General features: G+C 42.3%; 1 protein-coding gene across 15 annotated transcripts in view; it reads left to right on the forward strand.

The window, feature by feature from the left end:
* The window catches only part of LOC110494448 (endothelin-converting enzyme 1), a 42,180-nt gene that overhangs the window by 20,156 nt on the left and 2,330 nt on the right, over nt 1-19,694 (forward strand). For 4 of the 15 annotated variants that reach the window (XR_005037056.2, XM_021569493.3, XM_021569490.3 and 1 more), the window contains 13 exons: nt 1,200-1,338; nt 10,381-10,593; nt 11,657-11,781; nt 12,003-12,173; nt 12,701-12,766; nt 15,355-15,543; nt 16,371-16,513; nt 16,746-16,860; nt 18,166-18,276; nt 18,376-18,474; nt 18,756-18,833; nt 19,045-19,148; nt 19,454-19,564. Coding sequence is in view for 9 of the 15 variants with exons in the window: in XM_021569493.3 (XP_021425168.2) it covers nt 1,200-1,338; nt 10,381-10,593; nt 11,657-11,781; nt 12,003-12,173; nt 12,701-12,766; nt 15,355-15,543; nt 16,371-16,513; nt 16,746-16,860; nt 18,166-18,276; nt 18,376-18,474; nt 18,756-18,833; nt 19,045-19,148; nt 19,454-19,564 (1,664 nt within the window). In the remaining 6 variants the exon portion in view is untranslated. Of the gene's footprint in view, nt 1-1,199; nt 1,339-10,380; nt 10,594-11,656; nt 11,782-12,002; nt 12,174-12,700; nt 12,767-15,354; nt 15,544-16,370; nt 16,514-16,745; nt 16,861-18,165; nt 18,277-18,375; nt 18,475-18,755; nt 18,838-19,044; nt 19,149-19,453; nt 19,565-19,694 lie in introns of all 15 variants that reach the window. The other 11 variants (XR_016488009.1, XM_090205915.1, XM_021569492.3 and 8 more) reach the window with 6 other exon arrangements.

The raw sequence follows: 19,694 nt of genomic DNA on the forward strand, positions 1-19,694 counted from the left end.
AATGGAGATTTGCTAGATAGAGGAAAAAAATGGTATGTCACGGAATGAAGGGTACCATAGCAGTTTTCCTTGGGTTGAGATTATTTCCATCCTGCCCACAGCTGGCAGCACCCAAGTAATCATCAATTCGGAGAGGAGCTGCACATGACCTATCGTAATGCCCATGGTCAATTTGGTTTGACATTGGATATCCCTATGGGGCTAGTTAGGGACCATCAGTAAATTACACAATGTACATAGGACAATATTTTAAAATGTCAATAATGTGCAACATGAAAATATTGTCCTTTATACTTAGCTTATCTCTGGGGTGGCAGTCAATAAATTACACTATCGAATGTCAAACCAACATTACCACAGTTGCGCACCAGCTAGCTGAAGCTAAACGGCGACTTCAAGACACAAGGCCTGGTTAGACTGTTTTAAGTTATCTAGAAGGGTGAGTGACTAACTCTACTGTTTAGGCAGAGTGAATGTACAAACGCTTGACACATACAAACACACACACACAAGAGACACACATTAAACCATCCCCCCCAGACCACTCTTGTTTGGATTCAATCATGGCTGCTGCATTTATTAATGACCAAGCTGAAAATCGAGGCAAAATCGTTTTCACAATTTCCCCTGGATAATAATGACATGTTTTTTGTGGGGCCTGTGTTTTTATTTTTACGACTGCTGGCTATTTCAGTTAAAAAAAACATGACAATGTCCTAGTTCATCCATTTTGGAAAGTGCTCTGCCTTCCCCTTATCTGGGGCAGTGGCACAATTTATTTTAATGATACCTTCTGAAGAACTAGAAAATGATGGACAAAATATGAATACATTACCTTTATATAGAGGGGTGTTGAAAGGTGATATGGTGTATATAATCTGTTAATAAAGCCATGCTGTTAATAAAACCATTTCACCCATAACCAGAACATTCACACAGTACTAGTGCCTCTGTGGTATTGAGTGTATCATCTCTGACCAGATAGCGGATACCATTCATCATCGGATCATAGAACATAGTGGTTTGTTTGCCTGAGTACTGTGGTTAAGGGTGACTTGTGTACCAATCTTTGTAACCTTTACACACATAACCAGTGTATGTGTAACTATGGAGATGACACTGTGGTGCCCTGTGCTCATTACTGTGTGTGTGGTGTGTGTGGTGTGTGTGTGTGTGTGTGTGTGTGTGTGTGTGTACAGGTGACACTGCGACATGGTCCTGGTCCCAGGTGTTGGGCTGAGAAGACATACACTGAACGGAGGCTGTTGGTCCTAGTGTGTGCATTGTCTGTTGCCTTGTTCTTCTCTCTCATCACTGTTGGGATCTTCTACAAAGAGAGTGAGTGGCTAAGATTATTAAGCCTGGTTCAGGTAAATAATCCTGAGAAGAGTTGATCAAACAACCTATGATTGCTCTTTTGTGTTCATATAATCTGCCAACATTTTCGTAGGTACACATTTTTACTGTACCGTCTGTATTTTCTCAGCTCAGTATTAATTTCCTTGTATTTTGAAAAGGGAACCAAATGCCACTTGCTCATATTCAACCACCAATCAGCCCACATGACAAATTACCGTCATCTGTTATAAGAACCGGCACAAGAATGTGCTTTTACTAGACCATTCACCTTTCCAATCCTTTTATTCAGCTATGATTTTAATCGTTGATTAAAAAACATAAAACTTATTGTCCGAAATAAACAGCCTTAAACATAGACATGAGACAGAATGGATGAATTGGATTTTGGGTTCTGAATTATTATGCCTCTAAAAATATAAACATGTTTTCCACATCCTTTCCCGAAGAACACGTAGGGAGTTGCCAAATGCCGTGGGCTGTCCCTAAGCTTTTGCAACTAGTCCCAAATTCCAGAGCACTTTCTAACAAAATACTGTTATCCACGTTGCAGCCTTATTCTAAAATATATTAAATTTAAAACATCCTCATCAATCTCATCAATCCCATGAAGACAAAGCGAAAACACGTTTGTAGAAATGTTTGCAAATGTATTAGAAATAAAAACCAGATACCTTATTTACATAAGTATTCGGACCCTTTGCTATGAGACTCGAAATTGAGCTCAGGTGCACCCTGTTTCCATTGATCATCCTTGATGCTTCTACAACTTGATTGGAATCCACCTGTGGTAAATTAAATTGATTGGACATGATTTGGAAAGGCACACACCTGTCTATATAAGGTCCCACAGTTGACAGTGCATGTCAGAGCAAAAACCAAGCCATGAGGTCAAAGGAATTGGCCATAGAGCTCTGAGACAGGATTGTGTCAAGGCACAGATCTGGGGAAGGGTACCAAAAAATGTCTGCAGCATTGAAGGTCCCCAAGAACACAGTGGCCTCCATCATTCTCAAATGGAAGAAGTTTGGAAGGGCCTTGGTCAGGGAGGTGACCTAGAACCCGATGGTCACTCTGACAGAGCTCCTCTGTGGAGATGGGAGAAACTTCCAGAAGGACAACCATCTCTGAAGCACTCTACCAATCAGGCCTTTATGGTAGTGGCCAGACGGAAGCCACTCCTCAGTAAAAGGCACATGACAGTCTGCTTGGAGTTTGCCAAAAGGCACCTAAAGGACTCTGACCATGAGAAACAAGATTCTCTGGTCTGATGAAACCAAGATTGAACTCTTTGGCCTGAATGCCAAGCGTCACATCCGGAGGAGACCTGGCACCAACCCTACGGTGAAGCATGGTGGTGGCAGCATCATGCTGTGGGGATGTTTTTCCCAGGGACTGGGAGACTAGTCAGGATTGAGGGTAAGATGAACGGAGCAAAGTACAGAGAGATACTTGATGAAAACCTGCTCCAGAGCGCTCAGGACCTCAGACTGAGGCGAAGGTTCACCTTCCAACAGGACAACAACCTAAGCATACAACCAAGACAACGCAGGTGTGGCTTCAGGACAAGTCTCTGAATGTCCTTGAGTGGCCCAGCCAGAGCCCGGACTTGAACCCAATTTAACATCTCTGGAGAGACCTGAAAATAGCTGTGCAGCCACGCTGCTCATCCAACCTGACAGAGCTTGAGAGGATCTGCAGAGACGAATGGGAGAAACTCCCCAAATACAGGTATGCCAAGCTTGTAGTGTCATACCCAAGAAGACTCGAGGCTGTAATCGCTGCCAAAGGTGCTTCAACAAAGTACTGAGTAAAGGGTCTGAATAATTATGTAAATGTGATTAGTTTAAATGTTTATTTTATAAATTTGCAAAAAAATATATATATGTTTTTGCTTTGTCATTATGGGGTATTGTGTCAAGATTGATGAGGTGAAAAAAACAATTGAATACATTTTAGAATTAGGCTGTAGCATATCAAAATATTGAAAATTCAAGGGGTCTGAATACTTTCTGAATCCACTGTAGATGCCAGGGGCAAGAATAGGAACAGCTGTTGGAATGGGTATAATTAAGTGATAATGCCAAAGAAGCTGGTGTGGAAGATATTGGCACGGGTGTTAGGGCTGTGCCTCTCCTTAATGTCAATATGCCTTGTCCATTGCTGTTCTGGTTAGTGTTTATTGGCTTATTTCACTGTAGAGCCTCTAGTCCTGCTCACTATACCTTATCCAACCTATTAGTTCCACCACCCACACATGCGATGACATCTCCTGGTTTCAATAATGTTTCTAGAGACAATATCTCTCTCATCATCACTCAATACCTAGGTTTACCTCCACTGTATTCACATCCTACCATACCTTTGTCTGTACATTATACCTTGAAGCTATTTTATTGCCCCCAGAAACCTCCTTTTACTCTCTGTTCCAGACGTTCTAGACGTAGAGGTGAATCCAGTGCCCTGCAGTGCCTAGCTCTACTCCTATTCCCCAGGCGCTCTCTTTTGATGACTTCTGTAACCGTAATAGCCTTGGTTTCATGCATGTTAACATTAGAAGCCTCCTCCCTAAGTTTGTTTTACTCACTGCTTTAGCACACTCTGCTAACCCGGATGTTCTAGCTGTGTCTGAATCCTGGCTTAGGAAGACCACCAAAAATTCTGAAATGTTCATCCCAAACTACAACATTTTCAGACAAGATAGAACTGCCAAAGGGGGCGGTGTTGCAATCTACTGCAAAGATAGCCTGCAGAGTTCTGTCCTACTATCCAGGTCTGTACCCAAACAATTTGAACTTCTACTTTTAAAAATCCACCTCTCTAAAAACAAGTCTCTCACCGTTTCCGCCTGCTATAGACCACCCTCTGCCCCCAGTTGTGCTCTGGACACCATATGTGAACTGATTGCCCCCCATCTGTCTTCAGAGCTCGTGCTGCTAGGCGACCTAAACTGGAACATGTTTAACACCCCAGCCATCCTACAATCTAAGCTTGATGCCCTCAATCTCACACAAATTATCAATGAACCTACCAGGTACCTCCCCAAAACCTTAAACACGGGCACCCTCATAGATATCATCCTAACCAACTTGCCCTCTAAATACACCTCTGCTGTCTTCAACCAAGATCTCAGCGATCACTGCCTCATTGCCTGCATCCGTAATGGGTCAGCGGTCAAACGACCTCCACTCATCACTGTCAAACGCTCCCTGAAACACTTCAGCGAGCAGGCCTTTCTAATCGACCTGGCCGGGGTATCCTGGAACGATATTGATCGTAGAGGATGCCTGGTTATTTTTTTTAATGCCTTCCTAACCATCTTAAATAAGCATGCCCCATTCAAGAAATGTAGAACCAGGAACAGATGTAGCCCTTGGTTCTCCCCAGACCTGACTGCCCTTAACCAACACAAAAACATCCTATGGTGTTCTGCATCAGCATCGAACAGCCCCCGTGATATGCAGCTGTTCAGGGAAGCTAGAAACCATTATACACAGGCAGTTAGAAAAGCCAAGGCTAGCTTTTTCAAGCAGAAATTTGCTTCCTGCAACACAAACTCAAAAACGTTCTGGGACACTGTAGTCCATGGAGAATAAGAACACCTCCTCCCAGCTGCCCACTGCACTGAAGATAGGAAACACTGTCACCACTGATAAATCCACTATAATTGAGAATTTCAATAAGCATTTTTCTACGGCTGGCCATGCTTTCCACCTGGCTACTCCTACCCCGGTCAACAGCACAGCACCCCCCACAGCAACTCACCCAAGCCTTCCCCATTTCTCCTTCTCCCAAATCTAGTCAGCTGATGTTCTGAAAGAGCTGCAAAATCTGGACCCCTACAAATCAGCCGGCTAGACAATCTGGACCCTTTCTTTCTAAAATGATCTGCCAAAATTGTTGCCACCCCTATTACTAGCCTGTTCAACCTCTCTTTCGTGTCGTCTGAGATTCCCAAAGATTGGAAAGCAGCTGCGGTCATCCCCTTCTTCAAAGGGGGGGGGGACACTCTTGACTCAAACTGCTACAGACCTATATCTATCCTACCCTGCCTTTCTAAGGACTTCGAAAGCCAAGTCCACAAACAAATTACCGACCATTTTGAATCTCACCATACCTTCTCTGCTATGCAATCTGGTTTCAGAGCTGGTCATGGGTGCACCTCAGCCACGCTCAAGGTCCTAAACGATATCTTAACCGCCATCGATAAGGAACATTACTGTGCAGCCGTATTCATTGATCTGGCCAAGGCTTTCGACTCTGTCAATCACCACATCCTCATCGGCAGACTCGACAGCCTTGGTTTCTCAAATGATTGCCTCGCCTGGTTCACCAACTACTTCTCTGATAGAGTTCAGTGTGTCAAATCGGGGGGTCTGCTGTCCGGACCTCTGGCAGTCTCTTATGGGGGTGCCACAGGGTTCAATTATTGGGCCGACTCTCTTCTCTGTATACATCAATGATGTCGCTCTTGCTGCTGGTGAATCTCTGATCCACCTCTACGCAGACGACACCATTCTGTATACTTCTGGCCCTTCTTTGGACACTGTGTTAACAACCCTCCAGGCAAGCTTCAATGCTATACAACTCTCCTTCCTTGGCCTCAAATTGCTCTTAAATACAAGTAAAACTAAATGCATTGTATATAGACTTATTTATACTGCATTATTGACTGTATGTTTGTTTTACTCCATGTGTAACTCTGTGTCGTTGTATGTGTCGAACTGCTTTGCTTTATCTTGGCCAGGTCGCAATTGTAAATGAGAACTTGTTCTCAACTTGCCTACCTGGTTAAATAAAGGTGAAATAAATAAATAAAAATGTTGAGGGCCGGCAAACCGTGCCAATTTATCCTCCAAACACTGGCTTCGAGGACAATATCACTTTTATACAACTAGCTACCAACATATTCAAATAATGATTTACATATTTTCATTAATGTTATTTTGATAAATGTATTCATACTATTTAATCGTTCCACAAGATATACAGTGCCTTGCGAAAGTATTCGGCCCCCTTGAACTTTGCGACCTTTTGACACATTTCAGGCTTCAAACATAAAGATATAAAACTGTATTTTTTTGTGAAGAATCAACAACAAGTGGGACACAATCATGAAGTGGAACGACATTTATTATCGCTTGCACAGTGCTCCTTGGGATGTTTAAAGCTTGGGAAATCTTTTTGTATCCAAATCCGGCTTTAAACTTCTTCACAACAGTATCTCGGACCTGCCTGGTGTGTTCCTTGTTCTTCATGATGCTCTCTGCGCTTTTAACGGACCTCTGAGACTATCACAGTGCAGGTGCATTTATACGGAGACCTGATCACACACAGGTGGATTGTATTTATCATCATTAGTCATTTAGGTCAACATTGGATCATTCAGAGATCCTCACTTAACTTCTGGAGAGAGTTTGCTGCACTGAAAGTAAAGGGGCTGAATAATTTTGCACGCCCAATTTTTCAGTTTTTGATTTGTTAAAAAAGTTTGAAATATCCAGTAAATGTCGTTCCACTTCATGATTGTGTCCCACTTGTTGTTGATTCTTCACAAACAAATACAGTTTTATATATTTATGTTTGAAGCCTGAAATGTGGCAAAAGGTCGCAAAGTTCAAGGGGGCCGAATACTTTCGCAAGGCACTGTAGTCCCGACACAAACCTAGGGTTGCTTCCCTAGCCGGCTGGTCATTCATTCTATCGGTTCAGTTGCCAGAGAGATGCGACCCAATCGTTCAGTCTTTTTGTTCTGTATCTATGGATGCAACCCAGTCGTTCGTTCTAAATGTTCCACTGCAATACTGGCTGGCAATGTTCTTGTCCCTTGCTTAGTAGATTGCCAACTACATCTAACTTCAAACATTGCAGCCAGAATAACAACAATGTAGCTGCATTTGTGTTTGTTTAAGATGTTTACTAGTGACATTTATTTGGATACATCCATAACAATGAGCTAATGATGCGTGATTTTGCCTGGCGTAGAAATTGTGCTCTCTCGGCAGGACACTGTTGTTCAGAGGAGCTAGACAACAACACAGCTAACACAATCACTACAAACTGAAGCTGGAAAGACAGCAAACTAGCTGCACATTGTTTCATTTTACCTGTTTTCTATTGATAGTTATTTGTATACAGTACAAGTCAAAAGTTTGGACACACCTACTTTCTACATTATAGAATATGAGTGAAGACATCAAAACTACGAAATAACACATGTAGTAACTAAAAAAGTGTTAAACAAATCAAAATATATTTGAGATTCTTCAAAGTAGCCACCCTTCGCCTTGATGACAGCTTTTTACACTCTTGGCATTCTCTCAGCCAGCTTCACCTGGAATTATTTTCCAACAGTTTTGAAAGAGTTCCCACATATGCTGAGCACTTGTTGGCTTCTTTTCCTTCACTCTGCGGTCCAACTCATCCCAAACCATCTCAATTGGGTGGAGGTTGGGTGATTTGTGGAGGTCAGGTCATCTGATGCAGCACTCCATCACTCTCCTTCCTGGTCAAATAGCCCTTACACAGCCTGAAGGTGTGTTGGGTCATTGTCCTGTTGAAAAACAAATGATAGTCCAACTATGCGCAAATCAGATGGGATGGCGTGTCGCTGCAGAATGCTGTGGTAGCCATGCTGTTTAAGTTTGCCTTGAATTCTAAATAAATCACAGACAGTTTCAACAGCAAAGCACCCCCACACCATCACACCTCCATGCTTCACGGTAGGAACCACACATGCAGAGATCATCCGTTCATCTAGTCTGCATCTCACACAGCGGTTAGAACCAAAAATCTCTCATTTGGACTCATCATACCAAAAGACAGATTTCCACCAGTCTAATGTCCATTGCTCATGTTTCTTGGCACAAGCAAGTCTCTTCTTATTATTGGTGTCCTTTAGTAGTGGCTTCTTTGCAACAATTCGACCATGAAGGCCTGATTCACGAAGTCTCCTCTGAACAGTTGATGTTGAGATGTGTCTGTTACTTGAACTGTGTGAAGCATTTATTTGGGCTGCAATCTGAGCTGCAGTTAACTCTAATGAACTTATCTGGTGTGTGTATGTGTGTGTGTGTGTGTGTGTGTGTATATATATATATATATATATATATACACACACACACACAGTGGGGAGAACAAGTATTTGATACACTGCTGATTTTGCAGGTTTTCCTACTTACAAAGCATGTAGAGGTCTGTAATTTTTATCATAGGTATACTTCAACTGTGAGAGACGGAATCTAAAACAAAAATCCAGAAAATCACATTATGATTTTTAAGTAATTAATTTGCATTTAACTGCAGCTCAGATTGCAAATACTTTTGATTTTACCAGGATGTCAAGCAAAGAGGCACTGAGTTTGAAGGTAGGCCTTGAAATACATCCACAGGTACACCTCCAATTGACTAAAATTATATCAATTTGCCTAACAGAAGCTTCTAAAGCCATGACATAATTTCCTGGAATTTTTCAAGTTGTTTAAAGGCACAGTCAACTTAGTGTATGTAAACTTCTGACCCACTGGAATTGTGATTAAGTGAAGTAATCTGTCTGTAAACAATTGTTATAAAAATGACTTGTGTCATGCACAAAGTAGATGTCCAACCGACTTGCCAAAACTGTAGTTTGTTAACAAGACATTTGTGGAGTGGTGGCAAAACGAGTTTTAATGACTCCAAAAGTGTATGTAAACTTCTGACTTCAACTGTATATACACAGTATGTCCCCCCACTTCTAAAGCCAAAGTTGCACCCCTGGGAATTTCTATGTCATAGATGTATGTGATAATTAGTGGAATAGATACATGCTGGAATTCGGTTTTAACCAATCAGCATTAGACCTACCCGTTGTATAAATTGGGACAATGACTGACTGACCTCGTCTGTGACACTACCTCTCGAGGAGCAGCCCTTCTCTCCTCTATAGAAGCTCCATCTATCTATTTTTCACTGTTAATTTCTAGAGCTTAGATAGAGAAGTTATTTTTTCTGAGGTTATATGTTTTGGCAGTTACCTGTAGAAAACAATGGTTTCCAGATGGTCTGAAAACACCCATGTGCGTTTTTTGATCTCATATATTTTAGAGGATTTATTTAAGGGCCCTTAAATATAAACTCAGCAAAAAAAGAAACGTCCTCTCACCGTCAACTGCATTTATTTTCGGCAAACTTAACATGTGTAAATATTTGTATGAATATAACAAGATGTAACAACTGACAAGATTCCACAGACATGTGACTAACAGAAATGGAATAATGTGTCCCTGAACAAAGGAGGGGGGTCAAAATCAAAAGTAACAGTCAGTATCTGGTGTGGCCACCAGCTGCATTAAGTACTGCAGTGCATCTCCTCCTCATGGAATGCACCAGATTTGCTAGTTCTTGCTGTGAGATGTTACCCCACTCAAGGCACCTGCAAGTTCCCAGACATTTCTGGGGGGAATGGCCCTAGCCCTCACCCTCCAATCCAACAGGTCCCAGATGTGCTAAATGGGATTGAGATCCGGGAGGACGATCAGCTGTCCATCCCGTCTCCCTGTAGCTGTCTTAGGCATCTCACAGTACAGACATTGCAATGTATCGCCCTGGCCACATCTGCAGTCGTCATGCCTCCTTGCAGCATGCCTAAGGCACGTTCACGCAGATGAGCAGGGACCCTGGGCATCTTTCTTTTTGTGTTTTTCAGAGTCAGTAGAAAGGCCTCCTTTAGTGTCCTAAGTTTTCATAACTGTGACATTAATTGGCAACTTTCTATAAGCCATTGGTGTCTTAATGACCATTCCACAGCTGCATGTTCATTAATTGTTTATGGTTCATTGAACAAGCATGGGAAACAGTGTTTAAACCCTTTACAATTAAGATTGGTGGATTTTTACAAATGATCTTTGAAAGAACGGGTCCTGAAAAAGTTTACGAGTTGTTTAATCAAAGCGATAGTGATGTCTAACTGTTGAGGCTAAAGTAGCAGTGTCTAAAATATATTTGATACAGTATGTTTAGCTGCTTGTCCCACTCCGTTGGCAGCTCACCCAGGTGTGTGTCGGACAGAACCATGCATTATTGTGGCTAGTGCTGTGATTGGAGCCCTGGACCGTTCTGTGGACCCCTGCCACGACTTCTACAGCTTTGCCTGTGGGGGATGGGTACGGAACAACCCCCTCCCTGAGGGAAAGTCCCGATGGGGTCCCTTCAGCAACCTATGGGAGCGCAACATGGCCATCATGAAGCACCTGCTAGGTAAGATTCCTCCTTAGGGGATGGGGAGTCCTTAGCTGCCCCCCCTCACCAACCTAGAGAAATACATTCAAACAGCTATGACCTAAACTCACCATGCGAGGCGTGTGATTTATCTTAGAATGCATTGTTTTGAATTATAATGACCCAACCGAAGCCAGGTGGACGGGTTGTCCACTTTGACATCGATCTCAATTAGAACGCGTCGGTTTTTGTTGGCACTGTAGTCACACAAAACAAATAGTCATTCACCTTTTTCTAGCTAATTTGAATGGGACAAGATTGCTCAAGGTTTTACCATACATGCTAAATTACACCAATTTATCCACTTATGGAAACAACTTCACTACAAGCAAAGATGACTGGAGATATGAACTATCCTGCTAGTATGGTCACTGTTCTGCCTGTCCTATCCTTTCTACTTGCCTCGCTCTATTGCCTCACTGTTCTTTCTACATGTGTGTTATAGTTACATTCCCCAGCAAGAAAACCAAACATTTTGCTCAAACAGAAGGGTGAACTAACAGAGTCACTAACCAACAACCAAAACAAAACCAGTGGGGTTCTGAGAGACACTTACGGGGGTGTCTACTGAAAGTTGACTAGTAACAACAGCTGGAACCTAAAATTCACTCACCATGAGTGCCCACTACATTTGCCCAAGAAGAGGCTAACAAACATACTAAACTTAAAGACCGAAAGCGAACAGGGAAGATCCAATAAAGGATTGGCTAGATATCAAAATAGGACGCTCCAACTTAAGCTGTTAACCATCCACATCTCTCTAGACAAATGGAGCACTGGGCCAGCCACTCTGATATAGCACCTGGGCCTGCACAGGTGAAACACCTTCCCACTAACGAGATGGCAACCAGCACAGGTGTAACATATACTGACTATAACAAGGTGACGCCAATCGGTGTGCCCTACGTGATAACGAGCTCTACGGTCTAAAGTCCAACCTCAAAACATAAATGGAAAAACGAAAGCCTATAACAGTTCTCCTTTCATTGTAAGATAGGTTTTATCCAAACTTATCTTAACTGTAAAATGTTGTATATGGCAGAGAACACCACCATGAAGGGGCTGAGCAAGGCTGAGGAGAATGCCCAGATGTATTACAAGGCATGTATGAATGAGACTAAGATCGAGGAGTTAGGAGCTCAGCCTCTACAGGAGCTTATCAATCAGGTGAGTTCACTCCTCGACGCATCCTCATCCAGTCGTCTGACATGGCCCAATGTAGCTATAATGTCACATTTGATGTGCTAACGTATTCTTTGCCATAGTTAATGTAAATAGTTAACCAATTTTTTTTTGTGTTTTTTTATTTATTTTTAAATTAATCCTTGATGTATCCATTGCCCTGATATTAAGGAACTCTCAGGTTTTAAGTGAGCTGATCTCTGAAGGAGATCATACATTTTATTTTACAGACAGGAGGATGGGCCCTAACTGGCTCCTGGGACAAGAACAATTTCCAGGAGGTTCTACGCACAGTGTCAGCCAACTACCATTGCTCCCCTTTCTTCACTGTGTTTGTCAGTACAGACTCCAAGTGCTCCAACCACAATATTATTCAGGTGAGAGGATAGCCAGTCACCCCAGTGGCTCCAGTCACCCCAGTGGCTCCAGTCACCCCAGTGGCTCCAGTCACCCCAGTGGCTCCAGTCACCCCAGTGGCTCCAGTCACCCCAGTGGCTCCAGTCACCCCAGTGGCTCCAGTCACCCCAGTGGCTCCAGTCACCCCAGTGGCTCCAGTCACCCCAGTGGCTCCAGTCACCCCAGTGGCTCCAGTCCCAGACAGTGGCTCCTCACTTATTTAGCAGTTGATTTACATTCCTCTTTACATTTGGTAGAACATTCATCAAACATAACTTATCCCCAGATCTATTCAGAGAGGATTTACATGCACATTTACCTGCTCTTTCTTTTAAAGGGGATGTTAGAAATTGTATGGTTAATCGAAGCTGCAGTATACTGTAGACCCTGCAATACTACACCGTCAAAGCTACAGTGGAGACTCAGGCTCACTTTGCTCAGAGCACTGAAATGTTTCAATGGGGTGTGAGCTGGTAGTCATGCACTGTTACTCTTACCTACTGTACAGGTGGATCAATCTGGGCTGGGGCTCCCCTCTCGGGATTATTACCTCAACAAAACTGCCAATGCAAAGGTACTGACAGATGGCTGCACTATGGCTCAAGGGGTTTAACTGGGTGAATGGGCTTAAATATTGTAGCATGATGAAAGACTTGGTAAGGGAGGACTTAAAATAGATCAGTGCCTTGACACAAAGGCCAGATTAAATTAGGAAATGAATTTCATAAATTGGCACAGAACTACTGAGAAATGTATCTCGCTAGATATTTGTTTCAGTAGCTAGGTTTCCATCCAGTGGCGACAGATTTGCAGGCGAATATTCTAAAATGTACACTACCGTTCAAAGCTTTGAGGTCACTTAGAAATGTACTTGTTTTGAAAGAAAAGCAACAAAAAAAAATGTCAATTTTAAAACAACATCAAATTGATCAGAAATACAGTATAGACATTGTTAATGTTGTAAATGACTATTGTAGCTGGAAACAGCAGATTTTGAATGGAATATCTGCAGTTGAAGTTGGAAGTTTACATACACCTTAGCCAAATCATTTAAACTCAGTTTTTCACAATTCCTGATATTTAATCCTAAAAATTCCCTGTCTTAGGTCAGTTAGGATCACTTTATTTTAAGAATGTGAAATGTCAGGATAATAGAAGAGTGATTTATTTCAGCTTTTATTTCTTTCATCACATTCCCAGTGGGTCAGAAGTTTACATACACTCAATTAGTATTTGGTAGCATTGCATTTAAATTATTTAACTTGGGTCAAACGTTTCGGGTAGCCTTCAACAAGCTTCCCACAATAAGTTGGGTGAATTTTGGCCCATTCCTTCTGACAGAGCTGGTGTAACTGAGTCAGTTTGTAGGCCTCCTTGCTCGCACACACTTTTTCAGTTCTGCCCACATATTTTTCTATGGGTTTGAGGTTAGGGCTTTGTGATGGCCACTCCAATACCTTGACTTTGTTGTCCCTACACCATTTTGCCACAACTTCGGAAGTATGCTTGGGGTCATTGTCCATTTTGAAGACCCATTTGCGAGCAAGCTTTATCTTCCTAACTGATGTCTAGAGATGTTGCTTCAATATATCCACATAATTTTCCTCCCTCATGACGCCATCTATTTCGTGAGGTGCACCAGTCCCTCCTGCAGCAAAGCACCCCCACAACATGATGCTGCCACCCCCGTGCTTCATGGTTGGGATGGTGTTCTTTGGCTTGCAAACCTCCCCTTTTTTCCTCCGAACATAACGATGGTCATTATGGCCAAACAGTTATATTTTTGTTTCATCAGACCAGAGGACATTTCTCCAAAAAGTACAATCTTTGTCCCCATGTGCAGTTGCAAACCGTAGTCTGGCTTTCTTATGGCGGTTTTGGAGCAGTGGCTTCTTCCTTGCTGAGCGGACGCATTCTGTCTCCTTCCTGAGCGGTATGACGGCTGCGTTGTCCCATGGTGTTTATACTTCCATGCTATTGTTTGTACAGATGAACGTGGTACCTTCAGGCATTTGGAAATTGCTCCCAAGGATGAACCAGACTTGTGGAGGTCTACCATTTTTTTTTTCTGAGGTCTTGGCTGGTTTCTTTTGATTTTCCCATGATGTCAAGCAAAGAGGCACTGAGTTTGAAGGTAGGCCTTGAAATACATCCACAGTTACACCTCCAATTGACTAAAATTATATAAATTTGCCTAACAGAAGCTTCTAAAGCCATGACATCATTTTCTGGCATTTTCCAAGCTGTTTAAAGGCACAGTCAGTTTAGTGTATGTAAACTTCTGGCCCACTGGAATTGTGATACAGTGAAATAATCTGTCTGTAAACAATTGTGCATGATACAAGTCATTTTTACAACAAAGAAGATGTCCTAACCGACTTGCCAAAACTATAGTTTGTTAACAAGAAATGTGTGGAGTGGTTGAAAAACGAGTTTTAATGACTCCAACCTAAGTGTATGTAAACTTCTGACTTCAACTGTATATACACAGTATGTCCCCCCACTTCTAAAGCCGAAGTTGCGCCCCTGGGCATTTCTATGTCATAGATTTAGGTGGTAACTTGTGGAATAGACACAGGCTGGAATGCGGTTTTAACCAATCAGCATTCAGGATTAGACCTACCCGTTGTATAAATTGGGACAATGACTGACTGACCTCGTCTGTGACACTACCTTTCGAGGAGCAGCCCTTCTCTCCTCTATAGAAGCTCCATCTATTTTCCACTGTTAATTTCTAAAGCTTAGATAGAGAAGTAATTTTTTTCTGAGGTTATATGTTTTGGCAGTTACCTGTAGAAAACAATGGTTTCCAGATGGTCTGAAAATGCCCATGTGTGTTTTTTGATCTCATATATTTTAGAGGATTTATTTAAGGGCCCTTAAATATAAACTCAACAAAAAAAGAAACGTCCTCTCACCGTCAACTGCATTTATTTTCAGCAAACTTAACATGTGTAAATATTTGTAAAAAAATATTAACAACCAAAGGGACAGTACAAACCCTATAGTATGCCACTTGGACAGAAAATGAAGAAATACCAGAGAAAGAATGTATAGCTCAAGGGATAATGCTCGTAATAGTCTTTTCCTAGTCCTGGATTGTGTTTTTAATCTAATTTAACCAACATCTCTCCCTCTGTGCTGCCTACATGGTCTTTGCAGTATCTGAATGCATACCTAGACTTCCTGGTGGAGTTAGGGGTCCTGTTGGGGGGCTCACAGGAGACATCCAGATCGCTGATGCAGGAAATTGTGGACTTTGAGACCACCCTGGCCAACATCACCGTACCCCAGGAGGAGAGGAGGGACGAGGAGCTAATTTACCATAAGATCCAGGCAAAGGATCTGGCGGTCAGTCCCAGAATGACTTGCATCTCTCTGCAACTTCAGATGATCCAAACATCAACACCATGTCCACCTGCAGTACAAACATACAGTAGATGACTTCCAGATTGAGCTGTCTCCAGTGGTGTAAAGTACTTAAGTAGTACTTAAGTAATTTTGTGTATCTGTACTTTACTGTTTATATTTTTGACAACTTTTACTTCACTACATTCCTAAGTAAAATAATGTACTTTTTATTCCATACATTTTCCCAGACACCCAAAAGTACTTGTTACATTTTTAATGCTTAGCAGGACAGGAAAATGGTGCAATTCACGCACATATCAAGAATACATCCCTAGTCATCCCTACTGCCTTTTGATCTGGCGGACTCACTAAATACACATGCTTCGTTTGTAAATTATGTATGTGTGTTGTAGTGTTCCCCAGGCTATCCTTAAAGAAATTTAAAAAACAAGAATTGTGCCATCCATCTGGTTTGCTTAATATAAGCAATTTCAAAATATTGTGTTTTACTTTCGATACTCAAGTATCTTTTTGCAATTCCATTTACTTTTGATACTTATGTATATTTAAAACCAAATACTTTTACTCTAGTAGTATTTTACTGGGTGACCTTTTACTTGAGTCGTTTTCTATTAAGGTATGTTTACTTTTACTCGAGTATGACAATTGGGTACTTTTTCCACAACTGGCTGTCTCAATCAAGTGTATTTTGCATAGATTGCATTTTTGATTTAACAGTGCCTTCATACCTGCTGATTTATAAAAATAAAATGCAAATCTGTGCACGAGTAGATGTTGACAGTATCATTGTTTCTGTGTGTCGGTAGACATTGGCTCCTGCGGTGGACTGGATGCCTTACCTCACAGACGTGTTTGCTCCTGTTCTTCTAAATGACTCAGAGCCTGTGGTGGTGTACGCCAAGGACTACCTCCAGAAGGTCTCTGACCTCATTGCAAGCACTAACAAGAGGTTAGAATCACTTCCAAGCCCTGCCTTCCACTCATTCATATTTAAATGCTGATGGACAACGCTTTGTAATTAAGGTAACCATTGGGGTGATTTCATATCGATTGGAAAGGGATATTATATGAGCAGCACAGGGGACATTATAAAACGTTATGCAAACTAGAATATAACCTTTTGCTTCCTTTCCTGAAATGTTAATATGGTGTAATGAATTAATCTACTCCTACCTGAGCAGTGTCCTGAACAACTACATGATCATGAAGGTGGTGAGGAAGATGGTGTCCATCCTGGACCAGAAGTTCCAGGATGCTGAGCAGCGCTTCTTTGAAGTCATGTATGGAACCAAGAAGGTGAGAGAGAGCTGGGGAAAACGTCAGGGCTGTAAGCTGGCAGGGAAATTATCAACAGACCTACAGATAAGGGTACTCGAGGGGGACCAGATTTTCCTGCTGCCTCAGTCAAGAAGTAAAGCGATACTTGCTTATAGCACAGATATAAATAAATTAGTGGCTATAAAGTAAACTAAACAGAAATTGGCAAAGATAAAACTTAATGAGATGTGCACTTGTTAGGGGCAAACTTAAAGGGACACTTAGTGATTTTGGCAGAGGCCCTTTATCTAATGCTCCAGAGTCCGATGAACTCGTGGATTACCATTGTATGTCTCTTCGTCCAGTATGAATGAAGTTGAGGGTAATTTTGTGAGTCAATGCCAACTAGTGTTACCCATGGTGCAATAACAAATTCTTATCTACAAGCAACACTAGTTAGCAATTGTGCTAGCACTAGTCAGCAACTTACTTCAAACTGCACGCAGAGACATAAAAATGGTATCCACGAGTTAATCTGATTCTGGAGCAGTAGATAAAGGGTCTCTGCCAAAATCCCAAAGTGTCCCTTTTAATTAAACAAGGAGCTGATAAGAAATACTTTAGCTGAGTCACTGTCATCATTAGGCACATAGCTTTTAGCAGAAGCGCTATCTGCTGTGTTGTGGGTGTTCCAGCTATCCAAACCCTTATCTGAGAAAGATCCTGTTAGCCTTGCTTTGCTCTGGAGTCACACTGTCAGAACATACCAAGAGCATTCTCATCCTGGGGAGTGTGTGCACAATTCCTGAGAGCCTCTAAACTACACTTTTAGCACCCCTCCCTTTCTACCCATCACTCACTGTCATTGTTTTCCCTGTCTCTACTCGTATCTCTTGTTCTCTCACTCACCCGTTTCCACTCTGTTGACCTCTCCCTTTCCCCCTTCCTCTGTCTGCAGTCTGTTTGATTCTAATATTCCCTGTAATCGAGGGGAAGTTGGGCGAGAGGGCTGTCCTATTGCCAATCTCGGAGAGTCTCACAAAAACAACAGTCGGCCCTTTTAGAGGGGAACGTGCTGTCTCCCCACACTCTGATAAAGGCCTGACTTTACCTCCAAGTCATAGCCGCAAGATTATGGATTCCAAGGAAATATTGTTTACTTCAAAAGAAAAACCAACACTTTAATACTTATTCCATGCTTGAGGAGCATTTTAAAAGCTAATACAGTTAGACTGGGTTGATACTACGTTAGTATCATGCAGTGTTTAAGTCTGAGAGACAGTGCTATCTTGTGTGTAGGTGGTTTGGTGTCATAGTTCTCATGTTCTTGGTGTGATGTTTCAGAGCTGCACCCCACGCTGGAAGCTGTGCGTCAGTGACACAGACAGTGCCCTCGGCTTTGCTCTCGGGGCCCTCTTTGTCAAAGCCACTTTTGCTGAGGACAGCAAGGCCATTGTAAGTGTTTCAAGGTATCGCCTACACACCTACCTACACTGTGAACTGCCCCTGGGTGAGATTTTGACAAGCCTTTCCTTTTCCCTATATTTCTATCAGGCAGAAGATATGGTCTCTGAGATCAAATGGGCATTTGAGGACAGCCTGAAGTATGTGGACTGGATGGATCAGGGGACCAAAAAGGCAGCCAGAGAGAAGGTGGGAGAGATGGGTTGCTTTGACTAACTTGTAGAAAGTGTTCCACTGCTGGGGTGAGGGACTTGTCACACAGATTAGCAACTCTGGAAAAGTTTCTTTCCTTATAACTAACATAAGGTATGTAGCAGCGATAGGATTTCCATTGTATTCCATAAGAGATTGCCAGACAGGACACAGAAAACATAGTCCTTATTGCTTTATAATCAGTTAGTGAAACAGAACTCTGCAGTGCCATCTGGTGTAAGCATCTGTCTCAATTCACCTCATCTGCTCTGTTATAGGCTGAAGCCATTTACAACATGGTTGGATATCCAAAATTCATAATGGACCCCAAGGAGCTTGACAAAGTGTTCAATGATGTAGGTAAATATGTAATTACATTGAATATGCATACTTCTATATTATGAAGTCCATGTTTCATATGTTGATTAAAAGACCCAACTCATTGATGTTGTCTTATTGTAAGACACCCTGGTTCTGGGGAGGGTTGCCAATCTTACAGTATCTCCTGTTTGAATTGCTTGTGTGTGAACCTCTTTCGCCTTCTAACCTGATTCCCCTCTCTCTCAGTTTGAGGTGGTGTCTGACCTGTATTTTCAAAATGTCATGCAGTACTACAACTTCTCTGCCAGAGTGACTGCGGACCAGTTAAGGAAAACCCCCAACAGAGATCAGTGAGTGCTCGCCTCTCCAAAGAAGAGGTCAAATTCTCTGACGGTTACAAATTCCCATTCTGCTGACACTGTAGAATAGTACTGGCACCCATAAATGTTCCCTGGCAACCAATTTCCCTCATCCGAACTGATCTTTTTCTCTCACTACATAGTGTAAGAGAGCAGCTTAGGGTTCTAATGCTTTCACACTGATCTCTAGTCAACAGCCTAGCTAAGGGGATAGGGGAGAGTCAACGACTGGTTACCATCCTCATCTCAGATTTATGTTCTATGTCTGTCTTATATATTTTGTCTTGCATATACAGGTGGAGCATGACCCCTCCTACAGTGAATGCATACTATAATCCTACCAAGAATGAGATGGTGCTCCCTGCGGGAATCCTTCAAGCTCCTTTTTATAGCCGCTCATGGCCAAAGTAGGTCCCTTTTCAGCCTATTCAGTCCTTTAATACCGGCCCATCTCTGGCAAAAATACAAGTACACCACAGTTGTGTGTGTGTGCACGCTGTACTTGCGTGAATTGTATACAGTGTGTGTGGTGTCTCC

The sequence above is a fragment of the Oncorhynchus mykiss genome, chromosome 17 (assembly GCF_057628025.1).
Source record: "Oncorhynchus mykiss isolate SJ-2025 chromosome 17, ASM5762802v1, whole genome shotgun sequence".
NCBI lineage: Eukaryota > Metazoa > Chordata > Actinopteri > Salmoniformes > Salmonidae > Oncorhynchus > Oncorhynchus mykiss.